This window comes from Propithecus coquereli, unplaced genomic scaffold (assembly GCF_000956105.1).
Source record: "Propithecus coquereli isolate 6110/MARCELLA unplaced genomic scaffold, Pcoq_1.0 Scaffold20, whole genome shotgun sequence".
In the NCBI taxonomy this organism is placed as follows: Eukaryota; Metazoa; Chordata; class Mammalia; order Primates; family Indriidae; genus Propithecus; species Propithecus coquereli.
The window spans coordinates 12,765,732-12,792,072 of NW_012144967.1; the positions used below are offsets into that span (position 1 = coordinate 12,765,732).

The 26,341-nt window shown below is 56.7% G+C and overlaps 2 protein-coding genes across 2 annotated transcripts; one reads left to right on the top strand and one right to left on the bottom strand.

The window, feature by feature from the left end:
* Window positions 1-2,486: 2,486 nt before the first annotated feature.
* Window positions 2,487-4,457, top strand: MESP2 (mesoderm posterior basic helix-loop-helix transcription factor 2). Its single transcript, XM_012643774.1, has 2 exons — window positions 2,487-3,332; window positions 4,188-4,457. Exons 1-2 carry the CDS (start codon window positions 2,487-2,489, stop codon window positions 4,455-4,457), a joined length of 1,116 nt encoding a protein of 371 aa, XP_012499228.1.
* Window positions 4,458-9,543: 5,086 nt separating this feature from the next.
* On the bottom strand, window positions 9,544-26,086 carry ANPEP (alanyl (membrane) aminopeptidase). The gene is made up of 20 exons (XM_012643775.1): window positions 25,420-26,086; window positions 24,837-24,979; window positions 24,587-24,726; window positions 24,057-24,183; window positions 23,820-23,974; window positions 23,490-23,603; window positions 23,251-23,394; window positions 23,056-23,121; window positions 22,878-22,943; window positions 21,230-21,405; window positions 20,914-20,993; window positions 19,548-19,681; window positions 19,384-19,439; window positions 18,373-18,520; window positions 14,931-15,022; window positions 14,047-14,157; window positions 13,757-13,924; window positions 12,902-13,042; window positions 12,455-12,536; window positions 9,544-10,099 (listed from the first exon to the last, which is right to left on the bottom strand). Exons 1-20 carry the CDS (start codon window positions 26,031-26,033, stop codon window positions 9,947-9,949), a joined length of 2,910 nt encoding a protein of 969 aa, XP_012499229.1. The 5' UTR covers window positions 26,034-26,086; the 3' UTR covers window positions 9,544-9,946.
* Window positions 26,087-26,341: the final 255 nt, after the last annotated feature.

Consider the following 26,341-nt stretch of genomic DNA (forward strand, 5'->3'; position numbering starts at 1 on the left):
AGTAGCTGGGACTACAGGCATGCGCCACCATGCCCGGCTAATTTTTTCTATATATTTTTAGTTGTCCAGCTAATTTCTTTCTATTTTTTTAGTAGAAACAGGGTCTCCCTCTTGCTCAGGCTGGTCTCGAACTCCTGAGCTCAAACGATCCACCCGCCTCCGCCTCCCAGAGTGCTAGGATTACAGGCATGAGCCACCGCGCCTGGCCTATTTTCTCCAATATATTTTAAAATAAGTTCTGAGAAGGAAAAAATGATTTATAATTTTATCATTGCAGGTTTATCTGTACCTCTTGCCATTTTATTTTTTCCCAAGTTACTTAAATGGATGAATATTTAAATCAACTACGACCAAGGTTTCGTTTTGTATATAACCCATAGTTTAAATCTGTATTCATGAGCAGTAAAAATTTGATCCATTATTTTTTTTTAAAAAAAGGATGAATTAGCAAAATATGTCCTGACATGGAATGCTCTAAGACATGCTGTTGAATAATAATAATAAAAAAAACCCAAACACAAAGTTACTGACACATACAGCACACAATGTGCATAACGCAACCTGACCGAGTACCATGTGTCTGCCTAGGATACGCATGTCTATGTAAACGCACCGCACTGGTCTGGAAGGACACACACGACCTAACAGCAGCTGTCACCTTTGGGAGGGGTGGGATGGGGGTCAGTCAAAGAGACTCAAACTTTATCTGTGATTTTTCCATTTCTCACAGTGAGATGTCATGGTTATGTAATTTGTGTACTTAAAAGTTAATTTTTAAAAACAGCCACAAAAAAATTACAAGGCCATTTACTACTGCTTCAGGCTGCTGCTGCAGGCTAATCTATTCTGGAACGCCACTGTTATCGTTGACCTTTGGTTACAGATTTTTACAAATTTTGTCACTCTTCTGCTCGAAAGTCCCTATGGCTCCCCACTGCCTTGGGAATACAACCCAACTCCTTAGGCTGCTGCCAGCCAGGGTGTGCACTGGCGCCCACAACACCGCCTTAGCGCCCTGCTCCTGAAGACCTTGGACGGTCCCACTGCCGGGCCCTTGCGTGTGCAGTTCCCTCCCAGAACGCTCTCCACGCGCCTCTCTCCCTACGCATATCCTACTCGTGCTTCAAGGCCCACTTGTGACCTCTCCACCTCTGTCCCTAGAGCCCTACTGTCCCTGGCCTTCATGTGCTCTTAGCCTCTGGGCTCAGCCCTTTCCCTGATCACTCGGGACACTGATAACCTTTCAACTGTCATTGTTCCTGAGGAATGAGAATGTTTATAAATTTTACTATCTCAATTAGCCTGCACAAAAGTCCAGTGAGCAGATACTACCATTACTATTCCTGTTACATTAAGCAGAAGCTCAAGCTCAGACAGGTTAAGGGCCCTGCCCAAGGGCACACAGCTAGTTAGTGGTGGAACTGCTAGTTACACAACGGCCAGTTCGCAGTTTATCTTTGCCACGAGACTAAAATCTCGTGCTTGCTGCTCGTTCACCCTGGTGCACCTGACATTTACTGGTTGCTAAATAAATATGAATTAAATGAATAATGCCCACAAACGCCTTAAAATGCAAGCACCTTCTTTATAAAATAACAGCAAACATTCAGCTCACTTGCCAGGCCCTTTCTAAGTGCTACAGGGATTGCCCCGCCTAGTACCAGCAACCACCCCAGGTGCATTTTGTACTACTGTTGGTGCCACAACGAGGACCTGAGGCTCAGAGGAGGTAACTGGCTTACCCAATGTCATACGGCCAATAGAGAGGCCGGCATGGGGGCCACCTTCACCCGTTTTCGGCACCCACTGTAGCCCATTCCTATTGTGCAGGCTGCTCTGTCCCCTCTCTCAGGGATAAAAACAGACCGTGGGCAGTGAGATGACTCTCTCAGTGTCATTCAGCAAATCAACAACTGTGGGTTCTGGAGACCCCAGAAGGGCCCACCTGTGCGCCCCGTTCTCAGTCACTGAGGGCACGCTCCCCAGGCTTGTCTTCGCGCCTACCCAACATATCAGCAGGCACTCCGTAGAAGTCACCGGGCACAGACCCCTGGAGGATGGTGACGGGAGAAGCAGCCACTCCTCATGGAGGCCATGAGGCACCCGAGGGACAGCCCGGCCGCCCACGGACCATGGCACTACCCGCCACTGCGGCGCTCCTGGGCACTCACCGTGCTCAGTGGACGGGGCGGGGGCAAGGGTGGGAGCACGGTGAGAAGCTTAGCAGCTCCATCCAGATGCGAATTGTCCCTCCCACACTTCCCGGGCTGCAGGGGCCTCCATTAGAGCCCCCGGAGGAGTCAGAATCCACACCTCCGCAAATGGGCCGCTTTCCCAGGGCCCCCCTGCCCAGACCTTCCCCAGGCTCTGTGGGTTTTGACACCTCTCTGTAACCTGGCAGGGGGGCCACCTCGCACCTTTGGTCCAGATAAAAGCTCAGGCCTGGAGGTGACCAGCCCAGCCTCCCACAGCCTGCAGCCCGGGCCATGGCTCAGTCGCCTCCGCAGAGCCTCCTTAGCCACGACCACTGGATCTTCTCCCAGGGCTGGGGCTGGGCCCACTCGGACTCCACGTCCCCGGCCTCCTCCTCGGACTCGTCGGGTTCGTGCCCCTATGACAGCTCCCGCGGCCCCTCGCAGCCCGCACCCCCCGCCTGCAGCTCCAGCGCCGCGGAGGCCACTCCACCGGCGCCCCGACGTGCTCGGACCTGGCCGGCTGGCGGGCAGCGGCAGAGCGCCAGCGAGCGCGAGAAGCTGCGCATGCGCACGCTCGCCCGCGCCCTGCACGAGCTGCGCCGCTTTCTGCCGCCGTCCGTGGCGCCCGCCGGCCAGAGCCTCACCAAGATCGAGACGCTGCGCCTGGCCATCCGCTACATCGGCCACCTGTCGGCCGTGCTGGGCCTCAGCGAGGAGAGCCTGCAGCGCCGGCGCCGGCGGCACAGCGACGCGGCGTGCCCCCGGGGCTGCCCGCTCTGCCCCGACGGCGGCCCCGCGCAGGCGCAGACGCAGGTGCAGGTGCAGGTGCGCGGCCCGGGCCTGGGCTCAGCCGCCCACGCCGGGGCGTCCTGGGGGTCCCCGCCCGCCTGCCCTGGACCCGGAGTCGCGCCCGAGCACCTGGGGAGCGGGTTCCCGGACACACATCCCTGGGTGACGCCCCCTTACTGCCCCAAGATGCAGTCTCCCCCGCATCCGTCCCAAGGGAGAACCCCTGACGAGTCTCTTTGGATACCACTCCAAGCCTTTCCCAGGACGCAGACATCCCCAGAGCCCGGGAACCCGGCAGTGCCCTGGACGACGCCCCCGGGGTCCGTGGAGCTGGCTGCAGTATACCAGGTACACGTCGAGGCCCTAGCTGCTTCCCTCGGCCCCCAGACTTCAGTTGGAAATGGAACCTTTAGTGTGCAGAGAATCTCATACTTTTTACATCCCAGGTTATGTAACCAGCGTTACCTAATAGAGGAGAGAATGGAAGGAGCCCTGACCTCCTTGGGGGAAGAGGTAGGGCCCTGAGAAGTTAATGCCACCACCAGTCACATCGCTGCCACCCAGCAGTCTTCACAGCCGTGGAGAAAGGGAATAGCCCTCGAACTAGCTCAGAGGGTGGAAGGTGGAGCCTGGGGGCTCTGTCAGGAAAATGGCTCCAAGTGCTGCTGTATGAAGTGTTCAGTGGAGGGAGGACTGCCCAGTGGAGGGAGCACTGCCCAGGGTAAGGGCAGTGCTCCTCGACTAGATGGGCTTGGAGCTGGTGACTTCATGTTTTCTTCAAGCTTCTTTCATTCATGAGGCCCATGACTGGCTCCTAGTGCATAGAAGATCATATTAATAACCAAAATTTACTGAAGACTTACTGTGTGCCCAACATCACTTGTGTATTAACTTATTCAGCCCTCCCAACAACCCTGGGAAGTAAGTAGGTATTATTATCATCATCATCCCATTTTGCAGATGAGAAAACTGAGACTAAACGAGGTTACTGAGTTCTCACTGGTAGTGAGTAGCAGAACTTGGATTTGAGCCTTGGCAGTGTGTCTTTAGAGCCAAGGCTCTTAACCACTGTAACCGCTGTGCTTCGCTGCATGCATAGAGCAGGGCTGTGCAGACTCTGCCATCCACACCTGGGGGAACTTTCATGTTCGAAATCTCATCAGGCAGTGGCCCACTAAGCAGCTGCTCTTGTCTCTCTTGCAGAATATCTCTATGTCTCCAGAGTCCCGTCTGTCGCTGGAAACCCCACCCCTCCTGCCCCGCCCATCATGCCAAAGACTCCAGCCTCAGACCCAGTGGGGATGCTGGAGCCACAATGCAGAGGTGCTTCCCGGCTCAGAGGACCAGGGACCAGGCCCTGCCTTCCAGCTCAGTGAAGAAAGCCCTCCCCAGAGCTCAGGCCTGCGGCTCAGTGGCTGCCCTGAACTTTGGCCAGAAGACCTGGAGGGGGCCCACCTGGGTGTCTTCTACTAAATGGGACTGCCTGCCCCCTTTTCAGCCAGGAATCAGGCCTGTTGTGGGGGTGCCTCATTTGCTACCTCAGTAGTTTTCAAGCTGGCCGTTAGCCAAGGATCCTTTTGCCCAGGGATGTCTTTCACGGAAGCAGTGCTTGAGACAGGTAGTGACGGGGGCAGTGTCTTCCACCACTAGACACCCCCAGAGCGCCCAGTGCTCTGCAGAGCGGTCTGAGCTGCTGTAGGATGAGGGCTGCTTGACCCCAAAGGCGGGGGCTGGGACTGTGGGGGAGTGGGTGTGAGGGCAGGCCCCATGCTCTGCTTCTTGGTGATGGCCAGAAGCTTGTGTACTTCAATTTTTTGTACTTTTGAAAAAAAAACACAACAAAAATTTGGTTTGGTCTGTTTTTGTTCTATCATCTTGGGTTTTGGGTTGGTTTTTTGTTTTGTTTTCTTTGCCCCTGGAAAAGAAAAATTGTTCCCCTTCTGGGAGGAACAAGTCATGCTACTCTTCTCCCCAAATCCAGGCCTTCCAAGGTTGGCGTGGGCCTCACTTGCCAATTTGATAATATTTACTGCACCTGGGCTCCAGGGCCAGGGGCTCCCCTTGGCCTGCTGTGCAAAGTGACACAGATGGGCCGGGGCTTGGGCCTGTTCACTCACCGCGGACACATCACCACTGCCCTTTTGCATTCTTCTGGGTGCATTCCTGCTGACTGCGGGCTGGGTGCACACAGCTAGGACAGGCAGACAGGGCCTCGAAATAGGGAGACCAGATTCCCAGAGCCCTGTGGTTTAGAGCTCTTTCACAACTATGAAATTGTTTTTCAAAGGATGTCTGTGAGCAGCCCCTGTGTGCTAGGCCCAGTGTGTTGGTTGCTAGGGCTGCCATACCAAACTACCACAGACTGCGTGGCTTAAACAATAGAAATTTATTTCCCACGGTTCTGGAGGCCAGAAGTGCAAGATAAACATATAGGTAGGGTTGGTTTCTTCTGAGGCCTCTCCTTGGGTTGCAGATGGCCACCCGTCCACTGTGTCCCCACATGGTCACCCATCTGTGTCTTCATCCCTTCTTATAAGGACACCCGTCATATTGGTTTATTTCCCACCCTACAGACCCCATTTAACCTTGGTTACCTCTTTTAGGGATCTGTCTCCAAATACAGTCACATTCTAAGGTGCCGGAGGTTAAAACTTAAACATATGAATTTTAGGGGGACACAATTCAGCCCGTGACACCTGGTGTTGGGTGCCAGAGGGAAAATATTTCCCAACTAATGAGGTGAATTACAGGGAAATGAGCACAGCCCGGGTCCTAAATGCAAGGATGGGGGTTTCCGTAAGGTGCTTTAGGACTAGGACGTGACAGCCTGGTGGGAGGCAGGGGTGGCAGTACCGTTTCGTTCTTGAGTGACCTGATCCACTAGTCCTGCTGCCTTGGTTGTGCTGTCTTGTACGAGTGAGAGGCACAGCCAGGATCTTGGCTGTGATGCCATGATCCATTAGCAAAGGTTCCGCCAGCAGTGATGGGGACTTCCTTCTGTATCTGCTGGCTCGGGAGGGGAGAGTTGCAGGAGAGGTGACCTTGGAGACAGGTGTTGAAGGATGTGCAGGAGTTTTCCAAGAGGAGTGAGGGAAGAGCGACCCAGGCAAAAGAAACCACATGAGCCAAGTCGAAACAGAAGTAGCTAGTGGCTAGAGTCAACGGGGAAAAGTGACAAGCAGGGGCTGGGAAGGCGCTCGGGGGCATGGCTGTGGCCGTGCGGAGCCCCGCGTGCTGGTGTGGCGGGAGGCATGGAACGGAGGGAATAGCAGGTGAGCTGGTCAGTGCTGCTCTCCGTCCCTTTGGCAGCTTCATAGAAATGGAGCCAGGCACAAAGCCACTGTGACAGGCCAGGTGGAGAGAGGGGAAGAGAGGCAGCCCAGAGCACGAGCTGCCTGCACTCCTGGCCACGTGCAGGGCCTGCCCTCTGACCCCACGTGGCAGGGCTCTGCCTGCTGACATGCCCTGTGGCATCGGGCAAGTCACTCCCTCTCTGAGCCCCAGTTTCTTCAACTGTGACGTGGAGGCAATAATAGAGCCTACCTCTCAGGCTTCTTATACTTGGCACATAGTAAATGCTCAACAAAATGAGTAGCTGAGTAGAGTCACGTTACCCAAAAATGACCTAGTCCAGTGGTTCCCAAACCTGGCTGCATGTGGAGCCATCCTGGTCCCAGGGTCCTGGTCCAGGAGGGCGATTCAGTGGATTAGGTTCCCAGGCTCTAACAAGACCCTCTCCAGGGGATGCTGGGGCCCAGCCAGCTTTGGGAGCAACGGCTATTCTTCATCCATTCATTTTATAGGTGAGGAAACTGAGGCCCAGGGAGGGGAGCGACGTCCCCTAGGCCTCCAGAGAGGTGTGGACGCAGGCCCCTGACTCCTGCAGCGCTCTCTCCCTCCCAGGAAGACCTGAGGTCTTGGCTCCCTGGACTCTTGGCATCCGTGCTGAAGGCAGAGCTAAACAACGGCCCTGTGTCCTTCCTTTGGCTCCCGCCTGACTGGGGTTAGTCCCTGTGGGGACAGAGGCAGGGTCTCCCAGCCACGCTCTCCAGCTCCCAGGCCCTGTGTGGGCTTGAGTGGGGCCCAGGAGAGGACTGGCCTCCACCGGCAGCAGCTGGAGATGAGCATCCTCTAGAGCCTGGCAGCCCCATCCTCTGGCTCCCTCAGCGTGTTCCTCTCAGGGCAGCAAAGGCAGAGCGAGTGGCCCCCGGCACCCCCGTCACTCCAGCCGAGGAACGCGTGTGGATTACGAGCTGGAGTCATGTGGGATGTCCTAGCCGCTGCTGGGGTGAGAGCATCCCAGCTCGGGCTAATTCTGCAACTCCTGGAGGGAAGGCTCAGCCCTGCCTCTCAGAGCGGGAACCCCTGCCTCCCATCTGTCCGTCTGTCTGTCCATCCACCTATGGCTCCATTCCAGGCGTGCTGCTCTGGCTGTACCTCTCTGCCAGGTGCCTGGTGGGAGAGGGACAGAAGCCGATTCTGGTACCCCATCTGGGATGACTGGTCTGCCCACACCTTCTTCTTGGGGACCCCAGTCACCATCCGGAAGAGACCGGAGTCACTGAGTAGCTCACCCAGGCCTTTCAAAGACAGTGCCAATGGAGAGGACACGCCGGTTTTTCATATGGGCGACTGAGGCTGGGAGCAGAGCCCTGTCTGCCCAGGTCCGGTGCTGCGCTGAACGGTTGCTCAGCTGGGCTGCTGCCCCGCCTCCGGAGGCTGTTCCTTGCTGATCCGAAGAACCTTCCCTCCTGCTGGCCTCGAGAGCCGAGGGGTCATCCCCCTGCAGACAGAGCCCTGGGCAGGGAACCAGCAACCTGAGTTCTAGCTGGTTTCTGCTCTTTGACCTTGATCAAGGTTCTGCAGGCAGGTCTCTGGCTCTGGGTGTCCTCACTGCATCCCGGGCACAGGCTTCCTCCAGCCACACAGGGCCTTGTGAACGCCAGCACGGTAAGCTGCCGGGTGGCACGAGCATGGCAGTGTGGACGGTACTGACCTGCCCCAGCTCCAGGTGGAGGGTGGGCATCTGCACACGTGCGGTAGAGCCAGACAGCGGGTTCCAGTTCTGGCCCCACTGGGCTGTGACTTAACCTCCTTGCCCTTCAGTTTCCTTGTTTGTGAAGCTGAGATAAAGACAGTCCTTATCTCACAGCATGGAGAGGACTAAATGAGATAATGTGCATAGACTCTTCTCCCTGGCAGGCCAGCTCTCCCCTGCAATGTCCCGGGAGCCCGGAGCCCATCAGGGACCCAAGATGGTGAGGCCGGCCCCTCCCCCAGCCGACCCCCAGAAGGTCAAGTGCCAGCCATGGCTGCTGGGTACTGGCGACAGGAAGGGCCAGCCCAGAGGGGCTGGGGGACTTAATCTGGGGCAGCCCAGGGAGCCTCCCGGCTGGTGGAGGGACATCACCCCATCTCCCCCGGCCTCCACGCTGCTCTTTGATGTGCGGATGGTGGTGGGGGGCCTTCCTGGCCCGCCTGCTTCTCACAAGGAGGAAGAGGCTGGAGGGGCTTGCAGCCAGGAGACAGGGCCAGGCGATAATAATACCGGCTGTCCTACGCGCCAGGCCACGTGCTAAGTACGCGAATGTCCTCACATCCACGCACCAACCCAACAGGCCTCATTACTTCCTCGTGTAGATGAGCAAACTGAGGCTCAGGGGGTTGGGTCACTTGCCCAAGAAACAGTGGCTGAGCTGCGCTCTGAAACCAGACCCCCTGGACTCCAAAATTCCAGCCCACAGTGTCGGTTGGAGCTGACTCCAAGGCCCCCCGCGGCTGTTACCACCTTCCTTTCCCCCCCGTCATGCTCAGATGCTCCGCTGGGCTCGTGGGGCTGAGGCTGAGGCGAGCCTCCCACAACCTGGCTCCCTTTGCCAAGAAGGCATCAGCTGGCCACCAGGAGCTGTGTGGATCCCAGAGGTGGCCCTGATCACCAGTGTCCCGGGTGATCTGGGGCACAGCACCCATCTTATGAGCCTGGCAAAGCTGTCTCCACCTGGCGGCTTGCCTGCCCCCTCAGCCCAGCCTGTCCCTGTGCCACTCTAGAAAACAGCCCGTTTCCAAGTTGATATCCCACCTGCCCACCCACCACAGAGCCTGGAGAGGCGGTGGGCCGTGCCCCTGGCTGGGGAGTGGTCACATCGAGCCTGGGCCCGGGCTTGCTGCCCTCCCTGCGCTGACCTTTCCCCACTGTCGCAGGTGTCCCGGGTGTTCCTGTGGTGCAGGAAGGGGGTTCCAGCCAGCACCTGCTCCCTCGCCTCACGCAAGGGTGGGTGCTTTCTGGATCGCACCCTCTGCACTCTGCCAGGACCCGCTGTCACCACCGCGGGAGTGCTGGGCCCACAGCTGCTTCGCCGCCACCCGGCTGAAGCGATCCCTGCAGGCAGACACCCGCGGCAGCACAGGTGCAGGCACCTTCAGGAAGGGCCGGCAGGCCAGGCACTTGTCCCCTCCCAGGCCCCACAGAGCTCCCCATCACCCCAGCTCTCCTCCGCCTCAGCCTCCCCAGCTGCGGTGCCGACCACTCTTGCTTTAGTTTAGTAATGAGCCTCAAAACTCATCTAGAAATCCTTTATTTACATTTTCTCTTAGAAAAAATATACAGATCTGCTGCCTATTGATTCCTCAGGTTGGGGGTCTTTATGGGAAGGTGCGAGAGGGTACAGGGCGGCCCCACCAAGGCCGTCCACTGTCCGTCGAGAGCTTCTGCTCACGTGGCCCTGCAGCCGGGCTTCCCTGAGATCGGCCCCAGCGCCAGGCCTGGGGCAGGGCTAGCACAAGGGGCAGGGCTGGGAGGTGCTGGGACAGCCTGGCCACCAGAAACTAGACTGGCCCCAAGGGCAGGGCAGAGGGGATGACACGGGTGCCTCAGGCTCCGGGAATGGAGGCCCTGCCAGGCTGCTGGGACAGACACACGTGGGCATCTTGCATGGGGGCCGGGTGACTTGAAGCACCAGGGACTATTTGCTGTTTTCTGTGAACCACGTGAGCACTGTCTCCTTGTTCTCCTTCACCCACTTGATGTTGGCTTTCGTCTTCTCCAGGGCTTGCTCCAGCGCCCGGGTGCCTGAGCCGAAGCCCGTTTCCTGGTTGTTCTCCTTGAACTGTTCCAGCTGCCGGGACACAAAGACTCTCAGCCCCGGGCTGGGTCCCTAACGTGCATTGAGGGGAGGGTCTCCCAGGCCTCTGGCTCCCCACTCCACTTTAGGGCCCCCAGGGATGGGGACCACACTCTGTTCCAGGGTGGGGAGGACTAGTCCTTCACCTTTCCCCAGGGCAAGGTCCTCACCTACGCAGCCCCAAGTGCAATCTGGCTCAGGGACGTATGTAGCCCTCATCCTGTGATAGTTCATTGGGGTTGGCCCTCAGTGTTTAACCGAATTATAATCTCAATCCAATGGAGAGGGGAGAGGGGAAGAATTAAACGGACATCACATGGAAGCAACCAGCCAAATCTAAAATGTGGAAATTTCTAAATCAAAAATGATCCAGTTGCTTCAATAAATAAATGGCTTTTTTTTTTTTTAAAAAAAAGACCATTATAGCTTATAAGACATACCAGTACTGGAGATTCTAGCTAGGGCAATTAGGCAAGAAAATGGAATACAAGGATCCAGAGAGGAAGAAGTAAAACTATAAGGGCAGAAGACATGATTTTGTATACATAAAATCCTAAGGAATCCAAACACACACACACACGCCCTCACAAACTGTTAGAACTAATGATTTCAGCAAGGTTGCAGGATATGAGCGGTGTACAAAAATCAACTGTATTCCTATACACTAGCGCTGAAAACCCTGAAAATGAAATAAAGGAAACAATGCCATTTATAATAGCATCAAAAAGAATAAAATACTTAGAAATAAATTTGGCAAAAGAAGCATAAAACTAGTATACTGAAAACTCTAAAACATTGTTGAAAGAAATTAAAGAACACCTAAATAAAAGGAAAAAAGGCCCAAATCTGTGTTCATGGATTAGAAGATTTGATATTATTAAAATGGCAGTAGTCCCCAAATTGATCTAGAGATTCAATGTAATCCCTATCAAAATCTTGACTACCTTTTTTTTTTTTTGCAGAAATTGACAAGCTGATCCTAAAATTCATAAGGAAATGCGAAGGACCCAGAATAGCCAAAACAATATTGAAAACACTGAAGGACTGAAGGACTCACACTTTCCAGTTTAAAAACTCAATACGAAGCTGCAATATGGCTCTGGCATAAGGATGGAAATAGAGATCGATGGAATTGAGAGTCCAGACATAAACTCTACATTACATTCAACTGATTTTCAACAAAGTTGCCAAGCCCATTCAAAAGGAAGCATAGTTTTTTTCAACAAATGGTGCTGGGACAACTGGACAATCACATGTAAAAGAACGAATCTAGACCCCTGCTTCATACCATATGTGAAAATTAAGTCAAAATAGATCAAATTCCTATGTGGAAGAGTGAAAACAATAAAACTCTTAGAAAAAATAGGTGTAAATCTTGGATTAGGCAATAGTTTCTTAGATATGACACCTTAAGTATAAGCAACCAAAGGAAAAACAGATAAATTGGATTTTATCAAAATTAAAAACTTTTGTGTATCAAAAGAGTGCAAAGACACTATCAATCCATACAATGAGAGACAATATTTGCAAATCATATCTCTGATAAGAGTCTAGTATTAAGAATATATAAGAACTCTCGGATCACTTGAGGAGTTCGAGACCAGCCTGAGCAAGAGTGAGACCCCATCTCTACAAAAAAATAGAAAAATTAGCTGGGCGTGGTGACATGAGCCCGTAGTCCCAGCTACTCAGGAGGCTGAGGCAGGAGGATCGCTTGAGCCCAGGAGTTGGAGGTTGCAGTGAGCTATGATGACTCCACTACACTCCAGCCTGGGCAACAAGGGGAGACTCTGTCTCAAAAAAAAAAAAAAAGAATCACCCTAATGGAATAAGTTGGCTTTATCTGGCTTCTGATTCAAACATATATATCAATTGCAAAAAGACTTTGAAAGCAACCTAGAAAATTTGAATACAGCCTGGGTATAAGATGATAGTAAGGAATTGTTCATTTTCTTGTGTTTGCTAATGACAGTGTGATTATGTTTTTAAAATGCCTTTATTTTAGATCTGACTAAAGCATATACAGGTGAAATTATGACAGTGATTTGCTATAAAATTGCCCACCCCAAAAGAGTATGGGCAAAATGTTGATAATTGTTGAACCTGGGTAATGGGTACATGGAGGTTCATTGTATCATTCTCTTTACTTTTGTGGCTATACAACAATTCCAAGATGAATTTTTGGAATTGAATCGGCAACATTTACAGCTCCTTCTGTAAATGAGGGAGGCCTGGCACCATGGCGGAAGTGCACCCCCGTGACCACGCTGAGTGGGAGCTGAATGGTAGCTGCCCCTTTGGACTACGAAGGGACCAGACAAAATCCGGGGCTGGGGGGCAGCTCCTTACCTGTTGCAGCTCAAACTCGGAGGAGAATCGTTGGGTCACTGCCTGGATGAGGTTGGAGAAGGAGAACGAGCCGCCGCCATAACTGCAGGGCGGGGAGAGAGGGGCCGTGAGGGGGCCAGGAACTAACGGTCACTGTCGGCAGGCGACACTGACTCCTCACAACGGCCCCGCGAGGGAGGCATGATTATAGATGCAATGAAAGGACATGCCTCAGGAGACACCACTAGGACGTGGGGAGTCGGGACTTGAACACAGGTCCGACTGCAGAGTCCCTTACTCCCCTCTCTTCCGGAGAACACTCCCACCCAAGCTGGGTTACTGTTCGACCAGTCCGTGCAGCGCTTCCCCCTGCAGCGCCCCCCACACAGACGGGCCGGACCCCAGGCCCCGCCTCACACTCGGCACTCGCTGCCCCGACTCCCTCTCCCTCCCTCTCCGCAGACTCACTCCTCAAAGAGCTTCTTCCAATTGGCCTGGACAAATTCCCAGGCCAGAGATTGCCCGATGACGTTGCTGGCAATGCTGGTGATGGTGGAGGTAGCGTCCTGCTTCCGGATCAAGTTGGGGTTCAGGGCGTAACCCAGGTACCTGTGAGGGTACGATACTGGTCAGCGACCACTTCCGAGGGCTACAGCCAATGACTCTGAAGAGAACCCAGGTCCGCAAAGGACCCCACTCTCCCACACACGTCACCTCCTCCTGCATCCTCCCCATGTCCCTTTGGCTTGCAGAGAGCTGAGGGATCCCTTGGTCCCACCTCCCTCTGTAGACGGGAAACTGAGTCACCTAAGCAGGGTCACGGGGTCACTGGCTATGCCAGGGGTCATGGCCGACATGGAAATAAACGAAGGAAGGAGACCCAGAGTCCCAAGCCCTGGCGCCAGGTAGGTGGCCACTCCTGTCTTTGACGTTGAGGGTCCAGGTGACGACATGTGAGGCATGCAGTGGGGGCTTGAGGGGTGCCTGGCTGGACCTTCAGAAGGACTCAGGCCCAGCTACGCCAGAGGCTGGCAGGAGGGAAAGGAGTTGTCGGTGGAGGCTAAAAGGCTGAAGCAGTTCAGAGCCAGGACGTGGACCAGACCTGAGCTTGACTCTTGCCTCTGTTGCTTATTAAAGCCTCTGGTCTTTGGACAAGCCACTGCTTCTCTGAGCCTCAGCATGCTGCTCTGTAACATGGGAAGACGCTGCCCGACCTCGGCAGTTTGCGAGGACGGCGGGCAGGACCTTGCGAGCAGCGCAGGGGCCTGCCTGGTTCTCCTGGGGAGCACCGGCTCGGGCCAGTCCCGCCCGGCTGGTCCTCACCTGTTCAGGATCCACACCTCCCTGCTGCAGGCCAGGGCTACCCGGAGCTTGTCAGCCTCGTTCACCAGGGTGGCGTTTTGGAACTGCTCCCAGGCAAAGTCCCACTCCTCCTCGCCGCCGTTGGAGATGGCGTTGCAGTAGACGGTGGACCGCAGGTTGGGGTGGATCCTGGGGTAGGGTGGGGACGTCAGGTGTGGAGCCCCAGCAGGGAGGCGGGACAGGGCACTGGGCTCCCAGATTCGGTGTGAGGGACAGAAGTTTGGCCGGGAAGGAGTGGCGGAGGCACTCACGAGTTATTACTGGGGTTCTCCATCCACTGCCTGAAGAGGCTGGAGGCCAGCTGCTCACACTCGGGAAGCCCACTGGAGCAGGCGGTGCTGATGGCGTTAATCTCGCAGTACCTGCGCGGCGTGGCACGTGGCTAGCAGGCCTGGTCCAGACTCCAGCCAGGATTCCCCTCCTGACACACAACCTGGCCCTCCAGGGCTCTCCTATTTGCCTTGTGCCTTGGGCCTGAGCTTTCTTTGTCCCCAAAGCAGCCCAAGGACCCAAAGGGGCTGGCACAGGGTCTGGCCCCAGCTGCAACACCTGGAAGCTGTATGACCTTAAGCGGGTGACGTGGCCTCAGAGAGTTTCAGTTCAGGCCTTTTAATAAAGAGGCCAGGCTGGGTGTGGTGGCTCACGCCTGTAATCCTAGCACTCTGGGAGGCCGAGGTGGGAGGATTGCTTCAGCTCAGGAGTTCAAGACCAGCCTGAGCAAGAGCAAGACCCCGTCTCTACTAAAAATAGAAATAAATTGTCCAAACAACTAAAAATAGAAAAAATTAGCCAGTCATGGTGGTGCGTGCCTGTAGTCCCAATTACCTGGGAGGCTGAGGCAGGAGGATTGCCTGAGCCCAGGAGTTTGAGGTTGCTGTGAGCTAGGCTGAAGCCATGGCACTCTAGCCCAGGCAAGAGAGTGAGACTCTGTCTCAAAAAATAAAATAAAATAAAGTAAATAAATAAAGAGGCCAGATGGGCCCACAGACCACACAGAGCCTCGGGGCAGGGCCCCTGCTCCTGGGTGGGTGTCTCCCCTGCCTGGTGGCCCATGGTGGCCAGGCACTGCCAGGGTGTTGCTCCTGACTCCCCAGGTACCCCCGAGACCTCCAGACCCATAGGAGGTCACACTCACTGGTCCATGAGGTTCTCCGGGATTTTCTTCCAGTTGTTGGTGATAGATTTGAAGTGGTAGAAGAGGGGCGTGACCTGCTTCTTCAGGTAGTTCTGGGGAGAAGAAAACATGAACAGCTTCAAAGACTCACACCTGACCTGCCTGGAGCCCCATGGAGCCTTGATGTGGGGGGATAGGCGCTGGCAGGGAGGTCAGAGGCCAGGGCCTTTCCACGGCCAGACAGTGCTCAAAGGGGCCGGTAGGTTGGTGACCGAGCTGCGGTTCTTTCTCCTCAAAGCCCTAGTCGGTTCTAGCATCCTCTGAGACACCGTTTCTGAATAGAAAGCACTGGGTTCCCCCACCGTCGTGAGGATTCCGTGCTTATCGTGGGGAATTTAGAAAACACAGAAAAGCACACACAGAAAGTACAAGAACACCCAGGAGCTTACGGAAACTGTGATTTCCAGATTGGTGGGTTACTCCTTCTTTTTTCTACTTTTCCTTCTTTTTTACTTAGCATATCTACAATTCTGCACACAGCTTTTGCCCTGCTAACATCGTAACATAAGCAGGACCCCATGTTATTAAAAGCCTCTGTGAACTCCGGTTCCACGTGGCAGATTGGCCTCTGCGCAAACCTAGATCCACGTCCAAGTGTCAAAGGGACCAGCCCCCAAGAACCAGGAGCACAGGAGGGGCAGCAGTGCATTTGCCAGAGACACCGCACAGGCAGCCGGGCCATGCCGAGAGGGAGAATTTGCGACTGAGCATCTGTAGAAAGGGAGACCGAAGCAGACTTGCTGTGACAGGGCTCAGAATTAAAGGGACAGGTCAGCAGGGGATGTGGGGAAGCAGGGGCTACGAGAGGGAGATGGAGCCGAAGTCTATAGGAGTAATTAAATCCCTGAGTCCCCTCCTCCCCGCTTGCAGCAAGCAACACCCCTCACCTCCCCCATGGGAGAGACTGGACCGGGGGGCTCAGAACATGGGGTCACCAGAAACAGTGGGAGGGCTGCTGGATTGCAAAGAGGGTCAGAGGTGGAAGTTTCCATGCTGAACAGTGGTATCCTGGTTCCCTTCCCGACTCTGATCCCAGAGCGTGAGCATAGGACGGAAGCTCACTCTCCAGCAAAACTGAATGGTCTCGAAAGAACACACGCACGGATGCTCGTTTTTCAGGGTCCTCGATGGAGAGTTACTTGGCCACCCAGTCACCCCACAACGAGGCCTCTCCCTACCCGCCAACAGAAAACGAACTCCACCCTCCCTGGAGCTTCCGATCACTTCTTGTTGTCTCACTCTCAAATCCAGAGGGGCAGCACAGCCTCCAGCTTGAAAGGAGACCAAAACAAACATGACACTTGGAGGAAACAAGTCAATGGAAAAAAAGAAAACTTCGTAAAAGTCTGTAATAAATACCCTCCGAGAGTGAGGACATTGCACAGGACGCTGGAACCAGAAAGAGCATTTGGAAATTTAAAAATATGACAGAAGACATGAAAACAATTTCCCAGCGAGGTGGTATGCAAAGCTAAGGGAACCTCCCGGAGGGCAGAACAAAAAGTGAACAGGCTGGAAAACAGAAGATGTCAGAAAGCTGGAGGACCAGGCAGGAAAAACAAGCTGGATTAACAGGGGTTCTGGAAAGAGATTTAATTAGAAAAAAGGAGGGGCCAAAAGGTTAAAGAAGCAATGCAAAAATGTTCTAGTACTAAAGGCCATGGATGTCCGGATTGGAAAAGGTGGAAGGATGAGAAAGGGCCCACATCAAGGCCCACCAGGATTGAGAGAAGAGCCCAGAAGCTTCCGGAATGGGGAGAAACTGATCACATTAAAAATAACTAGGCTGAGCGCGCTGGTTCACGCCTGCAATCCTAGCACTCTGAGAGGCCGAGGCGGGTGGATCGTATGAGCTCAGGAGTTTGAGACCAGCCTGAGCAAGAGCGAGACCCTGTCTCTACTAAAAATAGAAAGAAATTAGCTGGACAACTAACAATATATAGAAAAAATTAGCCAGGCATGGTGGTGCATGCCTGTAGTCCCAGCTACTTGGGAGGCTGAGGCAGGAGGATCGCTTGAGCCCAGGAGTTTGAGGTTGCTGTGAGCTAAGATGACGCCACAGCACTCTAGCCAGGGCAACACAGTGAGACTCTGTCTCAAAAATAAATAAATAAATAACTAGAAATGAGAAAGGCTCTGAGCTTCTGAACAGCAACACCAGAAGCCAGATGTCAACAGAGCAAGACCTTAAACATTCTGAGGAATAACTTCCAACCTAGAGACTTCTAAATCCAGTGTAATAGCAAAATAAAGACACTTCAGACAATCTACCTCAGAAAACCCACCTCTCATGAACCCTTTCTCAAAAACTCCTAGAAGATGTGTTCCCTGATGAGAGAGAAAAAAATCAAGAAAGAATCCACGGGACTCGGGAAACCGGAGACGCAACCCAGGAGAGGGAGCAGGCTCTGAGCAGAGGCTGTGTAGCAGCTCCAGAGTCCTGGACAGAGACTGCAGGAGGGAGGCCTCCAGGAAAAAACAAAACCGACGTATCATGTGGTGCATTTGAAAATGTGTACAAAAACGGAAACATAAACATAGTATTCTATGCGGCTCGGCAAAGAATAATATTTAGATAACCACACTAAAGCAAATGCTGAATACTAATTTGACTAAATGTTGTGATTTAGCTACATGAGGAGGATGAGGGGAACCCGGGGAAGGCAAGCAAAAGAGTTAAAACTACATTTATTAAAATGCCTTGCTTACCGTAATAGGCTGTTAATAGATGACTTAAGATTTTTTAATAAAAAAAGATCCCTTCAGGCATGACCTCGTGGCTATATAACATCCAATGTATATTCTACAGTTTGACTTTGCCAATCCCCAACTGTTAGACATTTAAATATTTTGCCTTTCATTAACCATGGGCAATGAACCTCCCATAGATGTCGCTTCATCCAGAACAAGCCTGAGATTCCTTCTGGGCTCCCAAGTGAGAGCCTCAGCCCCCAGTGAGGTCACTATGTTCAGCTTTAAAATACCGCCAAGCTGTCCATCTGGCGTCTCCCTCACAGCCCAGGAGGGCTGGCCAGGCAGGGCAGGGGAGGGCAGAGGACTTTCCCAGGACTGAGAAAGGGTGCCCAAGGCCACACGGCCGGTAAAAAGACAGGTCTTCTGTCCCTCAGCACAGTGACCTTTTCTGTGCCTTCCGGAAGCATTCATTTTCCATATTTCAGATCAGCAAATGTTGCTGGAAGCCTCAGTGACATCTTTGCGCCCCGCCCACCCTCCTCACCCTCTCAGCACCTGCTTCCTCCACCTCCGTATCCCTCTCACGCACGCACTCCTTGGCCCAGCCCGCTCTCAGGAAAAGACCCGGCCTGGCAACATTTCTAGCCACTTCCTAGTGGTGCCCGTGCAGGCACCGGGCAAACGGGAACCCTGCCCTACAGGCTCGTACCTTCATGGGGCCGTAGACCTCGGAGCGGTCGAACATGAGCTTGAAGTAGTTCAGGCTGCCCAGGGCGGCCTCCCAGGGCATGTATTCTGTCTCTTGGATCAGGAAGAGGGTGTTGTCCAGCGCCAGAGTGACAGGGACCTTTTGGGCACTGGGGACAGGCAGAGGGGCCCAAGTAAGTGCCCTACTCAGCCCAGCCCACGCCTTCAAACCCGGGTCCCTGTGTGCCCTCCTGGAGCCTGAGGTCCCAGAGCCCCAACTGAGCCAGCTCAACCATTTGCCACCAAGAAGGAGCACGCACAGTGGTTGCTGGGTGGTGTCACAGACAAGGCCCTGCCCTCACCACTGCCAGTCCCATTCCTTTGCTTATTATCCCATTTTACAGATGAGGAAACTGAAGCTCAGAGAAGCGAACTGAGTTGCCCAAGGCCACACAGCTCCTAAGAGACAGAGCTGAGATTCAAAAGGGCAAAAAGCCTGTGCCCTTAACTCTGCCCACCTCTTCTGACTTGACGGGCCCTCTAGGCCTCCCTCCCTCCGCCTCCTCAGGCCATCTGTGCACATTTGGTCCTCGTCTGTGGGTGACATTGCTCACGGCAAAGAGCTTAGCACCTCACCACAGACACAGTGGGTGCTCGGTAAGTGTTTACCCACGCTGCGTCCCTCCTGCCCTGTCCTTCCCAGGTTTGCTCTAGCACCCAGCACAGCGGCCTGGCACTCAGTCGGCCCCCAGGAGAAGCTTGCTGCTGCGGACTAGAACGTGGCTTTGGACTTGGGTGGGCCTCCGTCTGGCTGTCACGGGCTAGTGTGTGGCCTCAGCAAGGTGTCAGGTTCCTCATCTGTGAAATAGGCGTATGGGGACCAAGGGAGGGACGTACAGGAGCACAAGGAGCCCACTGCACAGCGCCTGGCACACAGGAAGGGCGGCGGGAGGGAGCCCGGGCTCTCGTGACAGACTCGGCCTTGCTGAAGTCATGAGGCCTCTGCGGCTAAACCAGGAAGGGGGTCACTCACCTGGCCAGGTTGAAGGCGTCGTTGATTACCTGCGCCCGATTGATGACAGGGATGACCTAGAATGGGAAAAGGAGCATGTGACCTCAGGCTGGCAGTGGGTGGCGGGCCGTGCGGTCTGGGGCCCGACTTGGGGCAGGGGACAGGGCAGGGTGGCAGACACCCACCGACGGGTCTGTCTGCAGCTGAGTCTGAATCTTCTTCCAGTTGTCCTCGTCGTAGTTCACCTGGTAATAGCCCGTCACGTTGACGTTCAGCAGGATCCACTCACCGGCGTTCGTTTTGAACAGGGGGTTCTGGTCTGTGGGGAGGGGCCAGAGCTGTGCGGGGCTGCTCAGAGGCCACAGGCCGGCCCCGGACCTCCTCTCTATGGCCTCGGCGAGGACAGCGGCCCCCGCAGCCCAGCACTGGCTCGCCCTCAAACTTCCGGGTCAATGCCAGGAGGGGGCAGGAAGGGGTGAAGAACTCGGCTGCCAGGTGACCTCGCAGACCACGTGCCATCTCTGAACCTCAGGGCCCGCCCTGCCTCCCCCGGCTCTGACAGCTGCCTCAGTGGCCCACAGCACACTCGCAGCCACTCACTCAACCACCCAGGCCTCCTCCTCCTTGCCCTCCTCACTCGGCACACGCTAGTCACCCTGGCAGGAACCCCAGGCAACTCCTGCTCCCGTCCACTCAGCCCCCAACACTGCTGTCACTTCCTGGGGCTTAGCGCCCCTGCTCGCTGCCGTCCCCCTCCCCACTCACCGCTCCCATACTTTCTTCTGGCAGCCAGAGGTCAGACCCGACCACAGCCACAGGTCAGGGCCAATCGCGTGCCCACTCCCCCCTGCCCCAGCCACTGTCTCCTGCAGCCTGTGGGGCCCTCAAGGACCAGCTTCACCTCATGGACACATCTCTGCCCAAGCCACACTCAGTCCCGTGCTCTCTCCTACCTATGCCCTGGCACTTGCTATTCCCTCTGCCTGGAATACTTTTCCCTGCTGCATTAGCCTGTCCGACTCCTACCCTCCAGCTCACCTCCTCCAGGACGCCCTCCCTGACCTCTCCACGACATTGAATGTCTCTACTCCCCCTCTCTGGCCCCAGACTGGGCAACCCCGACCGCACACTGTGTTAGAGCGCTCAGCACAGCACTGGAATGTCTCCACCTGCTGGTCTTCATCTGTAGCCTTGGCAGACGCAGGAGACGACTTGCCTTGACCTGGGGCTCCCCCGTGCCAGGCCGACTGGGCTGCTCAGACCGAGTGCCAGGCGCTGTTTTAGGCATTTTATGTGGATTTCTACTTTAACCCTCACACAATCCAATGGAGTATTATTCATAGCCCCATTTTATAGATGAGGAAGTGGAGACCAGAGAGGAATGGTAACTTGCCCAGAGTCACAGAGCTGGACAACAGCCAAATGGAGACTGAAACCAAAGAAGTCAGCTCCATTTGTGGAAGGAAATAATGAAGAGACCCTCGCTGAGGCCCAACGCCACCCTCAGAACACAGGGTGGGGCTGCCACCCACGGGGGCAGGGCTGGCTCACCTTTCTGGGTGCCCTCCAGCCAGTAGCCCTCCTGCTCACTGCCGCTCCTGAGGGACGAGATGGGCACGATCCACAGGTAACTGCGGCAAGAGAGCCAGGGGCCAGTGGTGAGAGTCGGCAGCTCCTGGCCGCTGCCGGCGAAGAGCAGCCCCGCCCCGCCCCGCGCCCAGCTCCCGCCTCTGGCACCCAGTGCCCCAGTCGCCTGGCTCTGGCGGGGGCTTGCCCACAGCTGCTGGGGCCGGGTCCCCCTGTGGTCAGAGGCCTCACAGCGACAGCCCTACACCCTGCCCGGGCCTCAGCGACCCCATCTGCTCACTCAAAATCTGAGGGGCGGGTCACATTGGACTCGGGGTCAAGGAGGAAGTGCTGCTGGGAGATGTCCCCTGTCTCGGTGTCCACGGTGATGACTGGGAAGCCCATCTGCAGGATCCAGCGGTCCATGATGGTGCGTACAGTGGCGGGGAGCTTGATGGACGTCTGATTGTCCACAGCCTGTGGGCAGAGTGAGAGAGCGTGGCCGTCAGTGGGCTGCCACCCCGTCCCCTCCCATCCAGGGCGCCGCCTGGGCTGGCAGCCAGGAGCCACGGTCCCAGTCCAGCTCTGCCTCTCCTCAGCTGTCGGTGCTGGGCGGGCCAGAGAACTTCCAGCCTCTGGTTCGTTCCACTTCACTAAGCAAATCTACGTGGCCCTCCATCCTGCGGCCCACCCTGAGGCGTCCGTGTGTGTGTGTGTGTGTGTGTCGGGGAGAGCGTGCCCGGGACACCCACAGCTCCTCCTGAATGACACCGGGAGGATGAGAAGGAGGAGGAGACAGGAGGGAAAGCCAATTGTCCAGGTGTCTGTCACAGGCAGGGGCGAGGGACAGGCCGCTAGGGGCGGGCAGGAGGGCATGGAGGAGACACACCCAGACTGGGTGTGGGGGGATGGGCTCAGGGGCGGTTGTTACTGTTTCTCTGGGTCTTTTGCATCTTTTCCCACACATGTGCGTTGCTGCTTCCATAGTCACAACAAAGCCAACAACATCTGCTAATAATTGAAAAAAGGAATCACCTGAGAATGGGCCAAAAAGAGGGAGAAGCCATGTCAGAGGGTAATAGCCGAGGGGTCCTGGGGGCTGTGGGGGAAGCAAGCAGGGCAAGGAAGGGAGGGCGGCTGGAGGGGTGGCAGAGTCTGGGGGAGGGGGAGGGAACTGGCTCCAGCTGTGACTCTGTGACTAGACCCTGGGTCTCCCCTCCCTGGCGGGACAGGCCCTGGGGACTGGAAGGACAGCAGCAAAAGTGGGGCAGCAGCTGGGCAGGAACACTGGGCTCCGGGATGCGGGATTCAGGAGGGCGCGCCGGCGCGGGCAGAGGCCACGTCCAGCGGAGGAGGCTGGCCACAGGGAGGGATGGGCGCAGCTGTCAGGGATGAGCGATGAGCGGGTAGACTCCAACCCCAGGGGAGGCAGGCCGGGAGTGGCGGCCTCTGGGGAGGGCGGGAGGGTGTGCTGCTCAGAAGGTTTGCCCCGCAGCAGGGGCTGTGGGAGTCCGGGCAGAGGACCGTGAGGTGGGCAGGGCAAGGGGCACACCTCGTGCCCTGCTGTGTGCAAAGACGACCGCAGGGGCCAGCAGGGCCGTGAGGCAGCCAGGAGGGCAGAGCAGGTCGAATGCCTGGCTCCAGAGTTCCAGGCAGAGGAGGTCTGGGCTTGGGAACCTTGAGGACCGGTTTCCTCACGACCGCGGGGAAGGGGCCCCACGGCTCCCATCACGGAGCCTGCTTCGCGGGAGGTAAGCTGCGGCCGGGGTCTCGGCCACCGTCTCGCAATACCTCCTCCCAGGAGCCGTCACTGCGCCCATGGTACAGACGAGCACCACGGCTGCCACAGGCCCGCCCGGGCTGGCCGGAGCGCAGCTGGGCACGTCCCCGCACGCACGCGCTGCCCCGGGCGCTCTGCCAGCAGAACAGCTCTGGGGGCTGACACTGACCTCCTGCAGGTGCTCCCACAGGTCCAGGTAGACGCTGTTCTGGTAGGCAAAGTGGTGGAGGTAGGACTGCGGAGAGACAGGCCGCCGTGAGGGCCGAGCTGGTGCCCAGGCCCCGCCTCTGTGGCAGGCCAGGGCTCAGGGGCGAGGGGCAGGGGCTGGCCCGGGCTGCTGGACTCACCGCCAGGCCCTCCTTGAACAGGTCCTCGGTCAGGAAGGTGGACAGCATCCTGAGCACCGCGGCGCCCTGGGGAGGGGTGGGGGTGCTCAGAAGGCTGCCCTGAGCCCCCAGGACCCTGTGTCCCCAGAGCCTGGCGGCCCGCCCCCTCCCCACGTCCCATGATGTCTCAGGACCAGCGAGGAGGCAGGGTGGCACCTTGCTGTAGGTGATGGTATCGAACAGCTCGCTGATCTGGGCTGGCGTGTTGATCTCCTCAGCGGGCGTGGACAGGGGGTGGGAGGAGGCCAGCGCATCCACGGCCATCACACGGTATATGTCGTTCAGCACTATGAGGTCTTTCTGCAGATTCCCGACGGCCATCAGGAGACCGGCCTGGGAGGGGTGGCCCAGGCCCCCCTCCGCCCCCACCCCAGGCCGCAGGGCAGCTGGCGCACCACGTTCCAGGAGGGCTCTGCATAGTCCGCACCCAGGTACTCCACGTAGGAGGCGAAGCCCTCGTTCAGCCACAGGTCGTTCCACCACTCCACCGTGACCAGGTTCCCGAACCACTGCAGGAGGAGGGGTCAGCCTTGCAAGCCACGCCTGATGGGCACCGACAGTCCCCAGAACTACCCTCCACCAAGTGCCGGCCACCTGCTGACATCATCACAACCCCTCCCTCCTACTGCCCTGCCAGGGCACCCTTCTCAGGGCAGAGCCAGGACTTGTGCCATCTCCTCCTAGAGCCCCCGCATCTTCCTCTGCAGTCCCTGTGGGGGGGCTACCTGGTGGGCCAGCTCGTGAGCAATGACAGTGACCACTCGCTCCTTGTTGCCAATGGAGGACAACACCGGGTCGTACAGCAGGGAGTTCTCCCGGTAGGTCACCAGCCCCCAGTTCTCCATGGCGCCGGCGTTGAAGTCAGGCAGGCCGATCTGGTCTAGGGAGGTGAGGCTGTTGGCAGGGTGGACTCTGGATGTGGCACCCAGCCACAGCCCCCCACCGCAAGGCCCCTCACTCACCAGATTTGTTGAGTGGGTAGGGTGTGTTATAATGCCCAGCAAAGAAGTTTAGGATGGGGCCTGTCACATTCAGGGCATAATCGCCATGGTCCTCGTCAATGGCACTGGGCCGGGCCCAGATCCGGATCTGCGTGGTGGTTGGAAATGGGTGAGGGGCCCCTCCTGGACCCTGGTGCGGGTGGGCTGCATCCTAGGGCTCGGTGGGCTGGGGGACCAACTAGGCCTGGTCAGCAGAGGTGAGGGCCAGGGGGCCCTGGGGGCTGTAGGTCCTAGAGAGGGGCCTTCGGATGGAGAGTAACAATCGTCACAGACACCACCTGTCTGACGCCCGTGCGTCAGGAACTCCTTCCACGAGGAGGAGCTGTTATTCTCATTTTTCAGAAACAGGGACAGAGGCTCACAGAGCTCACTGAGTTCAGACTCAAACACAGGCCTAACGGTTCAGAAGCTGGTACAGGGATGGAGGGAACAGGGTTACCCCTCAAGCCAGGGCCAGCCTGGGCAAAGGACAAATGGGCCCGGCTTCATACCAAGACGCCATTGGGTGCCTGCTCCTCCACGTGCTTGAACTCGCTCACGATGTAGGCCAGAAGGTACGTAGACATCCTGGGCGTGGTCTCGAACTCGGTGACACTCCAGGTGGGGTCTTCCTGAAGAGGGACGCTGGGGCCTGGGCAGGGAGCACACAAGCTTGCGGGGTGCGCCCTCTCTCCTGCCCTGCACCCCAGCCCCAGGATGCCTGTGCCCCAAGGCTGTGTGACCCAGGACAGACCCGCTCACCTTTGGGAAGCATGTTGGACAGAGGTGTGAGGTTCGCGGGGTGGATCAGCGTGATGTTAAACGTGGCCTTCATGGCCGGTTCATCAAAGCATGGAAAGGATTTCCGGGCGTCTGCAGCCTGCATCTGTGTCGTGGCCAACACCCTGCCCAAACCAGGGTGTTAGAGGGTGCTCCTGGGCGTGCGGGGAAAGGGGTGCCGGAAGGCTGTTCTGGCCTAATCCCTGCCCTCCCGCCCCCCTCAAGCAGCCTCCCGCTGGGGCCAGCTGACTGTGGGAGGCCCGGCAGGCTCCAGCAGGCTCCAGCCGTGCATGAGCCGGGGCGTTGGGCAAGTTTCTCTCCTCTGAGCCTCAGTTGTCCTGTTTGTGCCCCTCCTCCCTGACGCCCCGATGTGGGCTGGGGAAGCACTCTCCAGTTTGCCAGGTTGGAGGCTGCTCCACTGGCAGCCGTGGATGAAAAGATGGGCCAGCTGAGGGCTCCAGAAAGTCCAAAGGTCTCGCACCGAAACCCTCACTCAGCCCTCAGCATCCAGCTGTGCCCTGGCACCTAGGACCTGCCCCCGCGGGCAGACCCAGCGGGAACTTACTTTTTGACGTCGCCCTCCATGTACTCGCTGCGATAGAAGCCCGCGAGGTCGTCTGCCAGCTCCCCCTCGAACTCGCTGTCCATCTCGTACTGGCTGTTCTCCACCAGGGAGTCCTTGAGGTGCACCACCAGGTACTCGGTGGGCTCCACCAGCTCGGTGCTGTCGATGTCAGGGGGCTGGGAGCCTCCCACGCCCCGCAGGGCCACCCTTTGCCCCTGGATGAGGGTGTAGTTGAGCTTTTTGCTGTGGATGATGATGACGTTGGTGGCCTCCTTGCAGGTGAAGCGGACGGTGCTTGAGCCCTTAAAGATGTACAGGCCATTGCTGTCGGGAGTGAGGAAGGGCCTCAGTGTCACCTCGTAGGAGTCGGGTATCAGCGTCTTGGGCAGGCGGTAGAGGTTCCACTGTTTGGTTCGGTCCAAGGTGGTGGCCAAGGTGGTGAGGCTCCCGGGGGACACCGTTGGGCCCTCAGGGGCTGCCGGGGGGCTCTCGGAGTTCCTGTTCTTCTCCTGGGCATACACGATGGACAGGGCGATGATGGTGCTCAGAGCCGCCAGGCCCAGGAGGATGCCCAGGATGCCCAGGGACTTGGAAATGTAGAAGCCCTTGGCCATGGCGAGGGCAGGGAGGGAGCTCGGGCAGCTCAGGCTGGGCAGAGACCGAAGCAGCCTCGGGCCAGGCTTATATCCCTGAGGGGGAGGAGCCCGCAGCAGGCAGCCTGGGCAAAAATTAACCAGGGCTCAGACAGGCGAAGGTCACTGGACTGGGCCAGGGCTGCTCTGCCTGGGGCTCTGGAGTGGAGGTCCAGGCTCGTGCAGAGCTTGGCTCACGGGTGCCTGCTGGGAGCAAACAGTGTCCAGTTACAGGCTGTTGTGGCCTGGGAGCCAGCCCGAAGGCTGAAGGGCAAGCTGCAGGCTGCGGG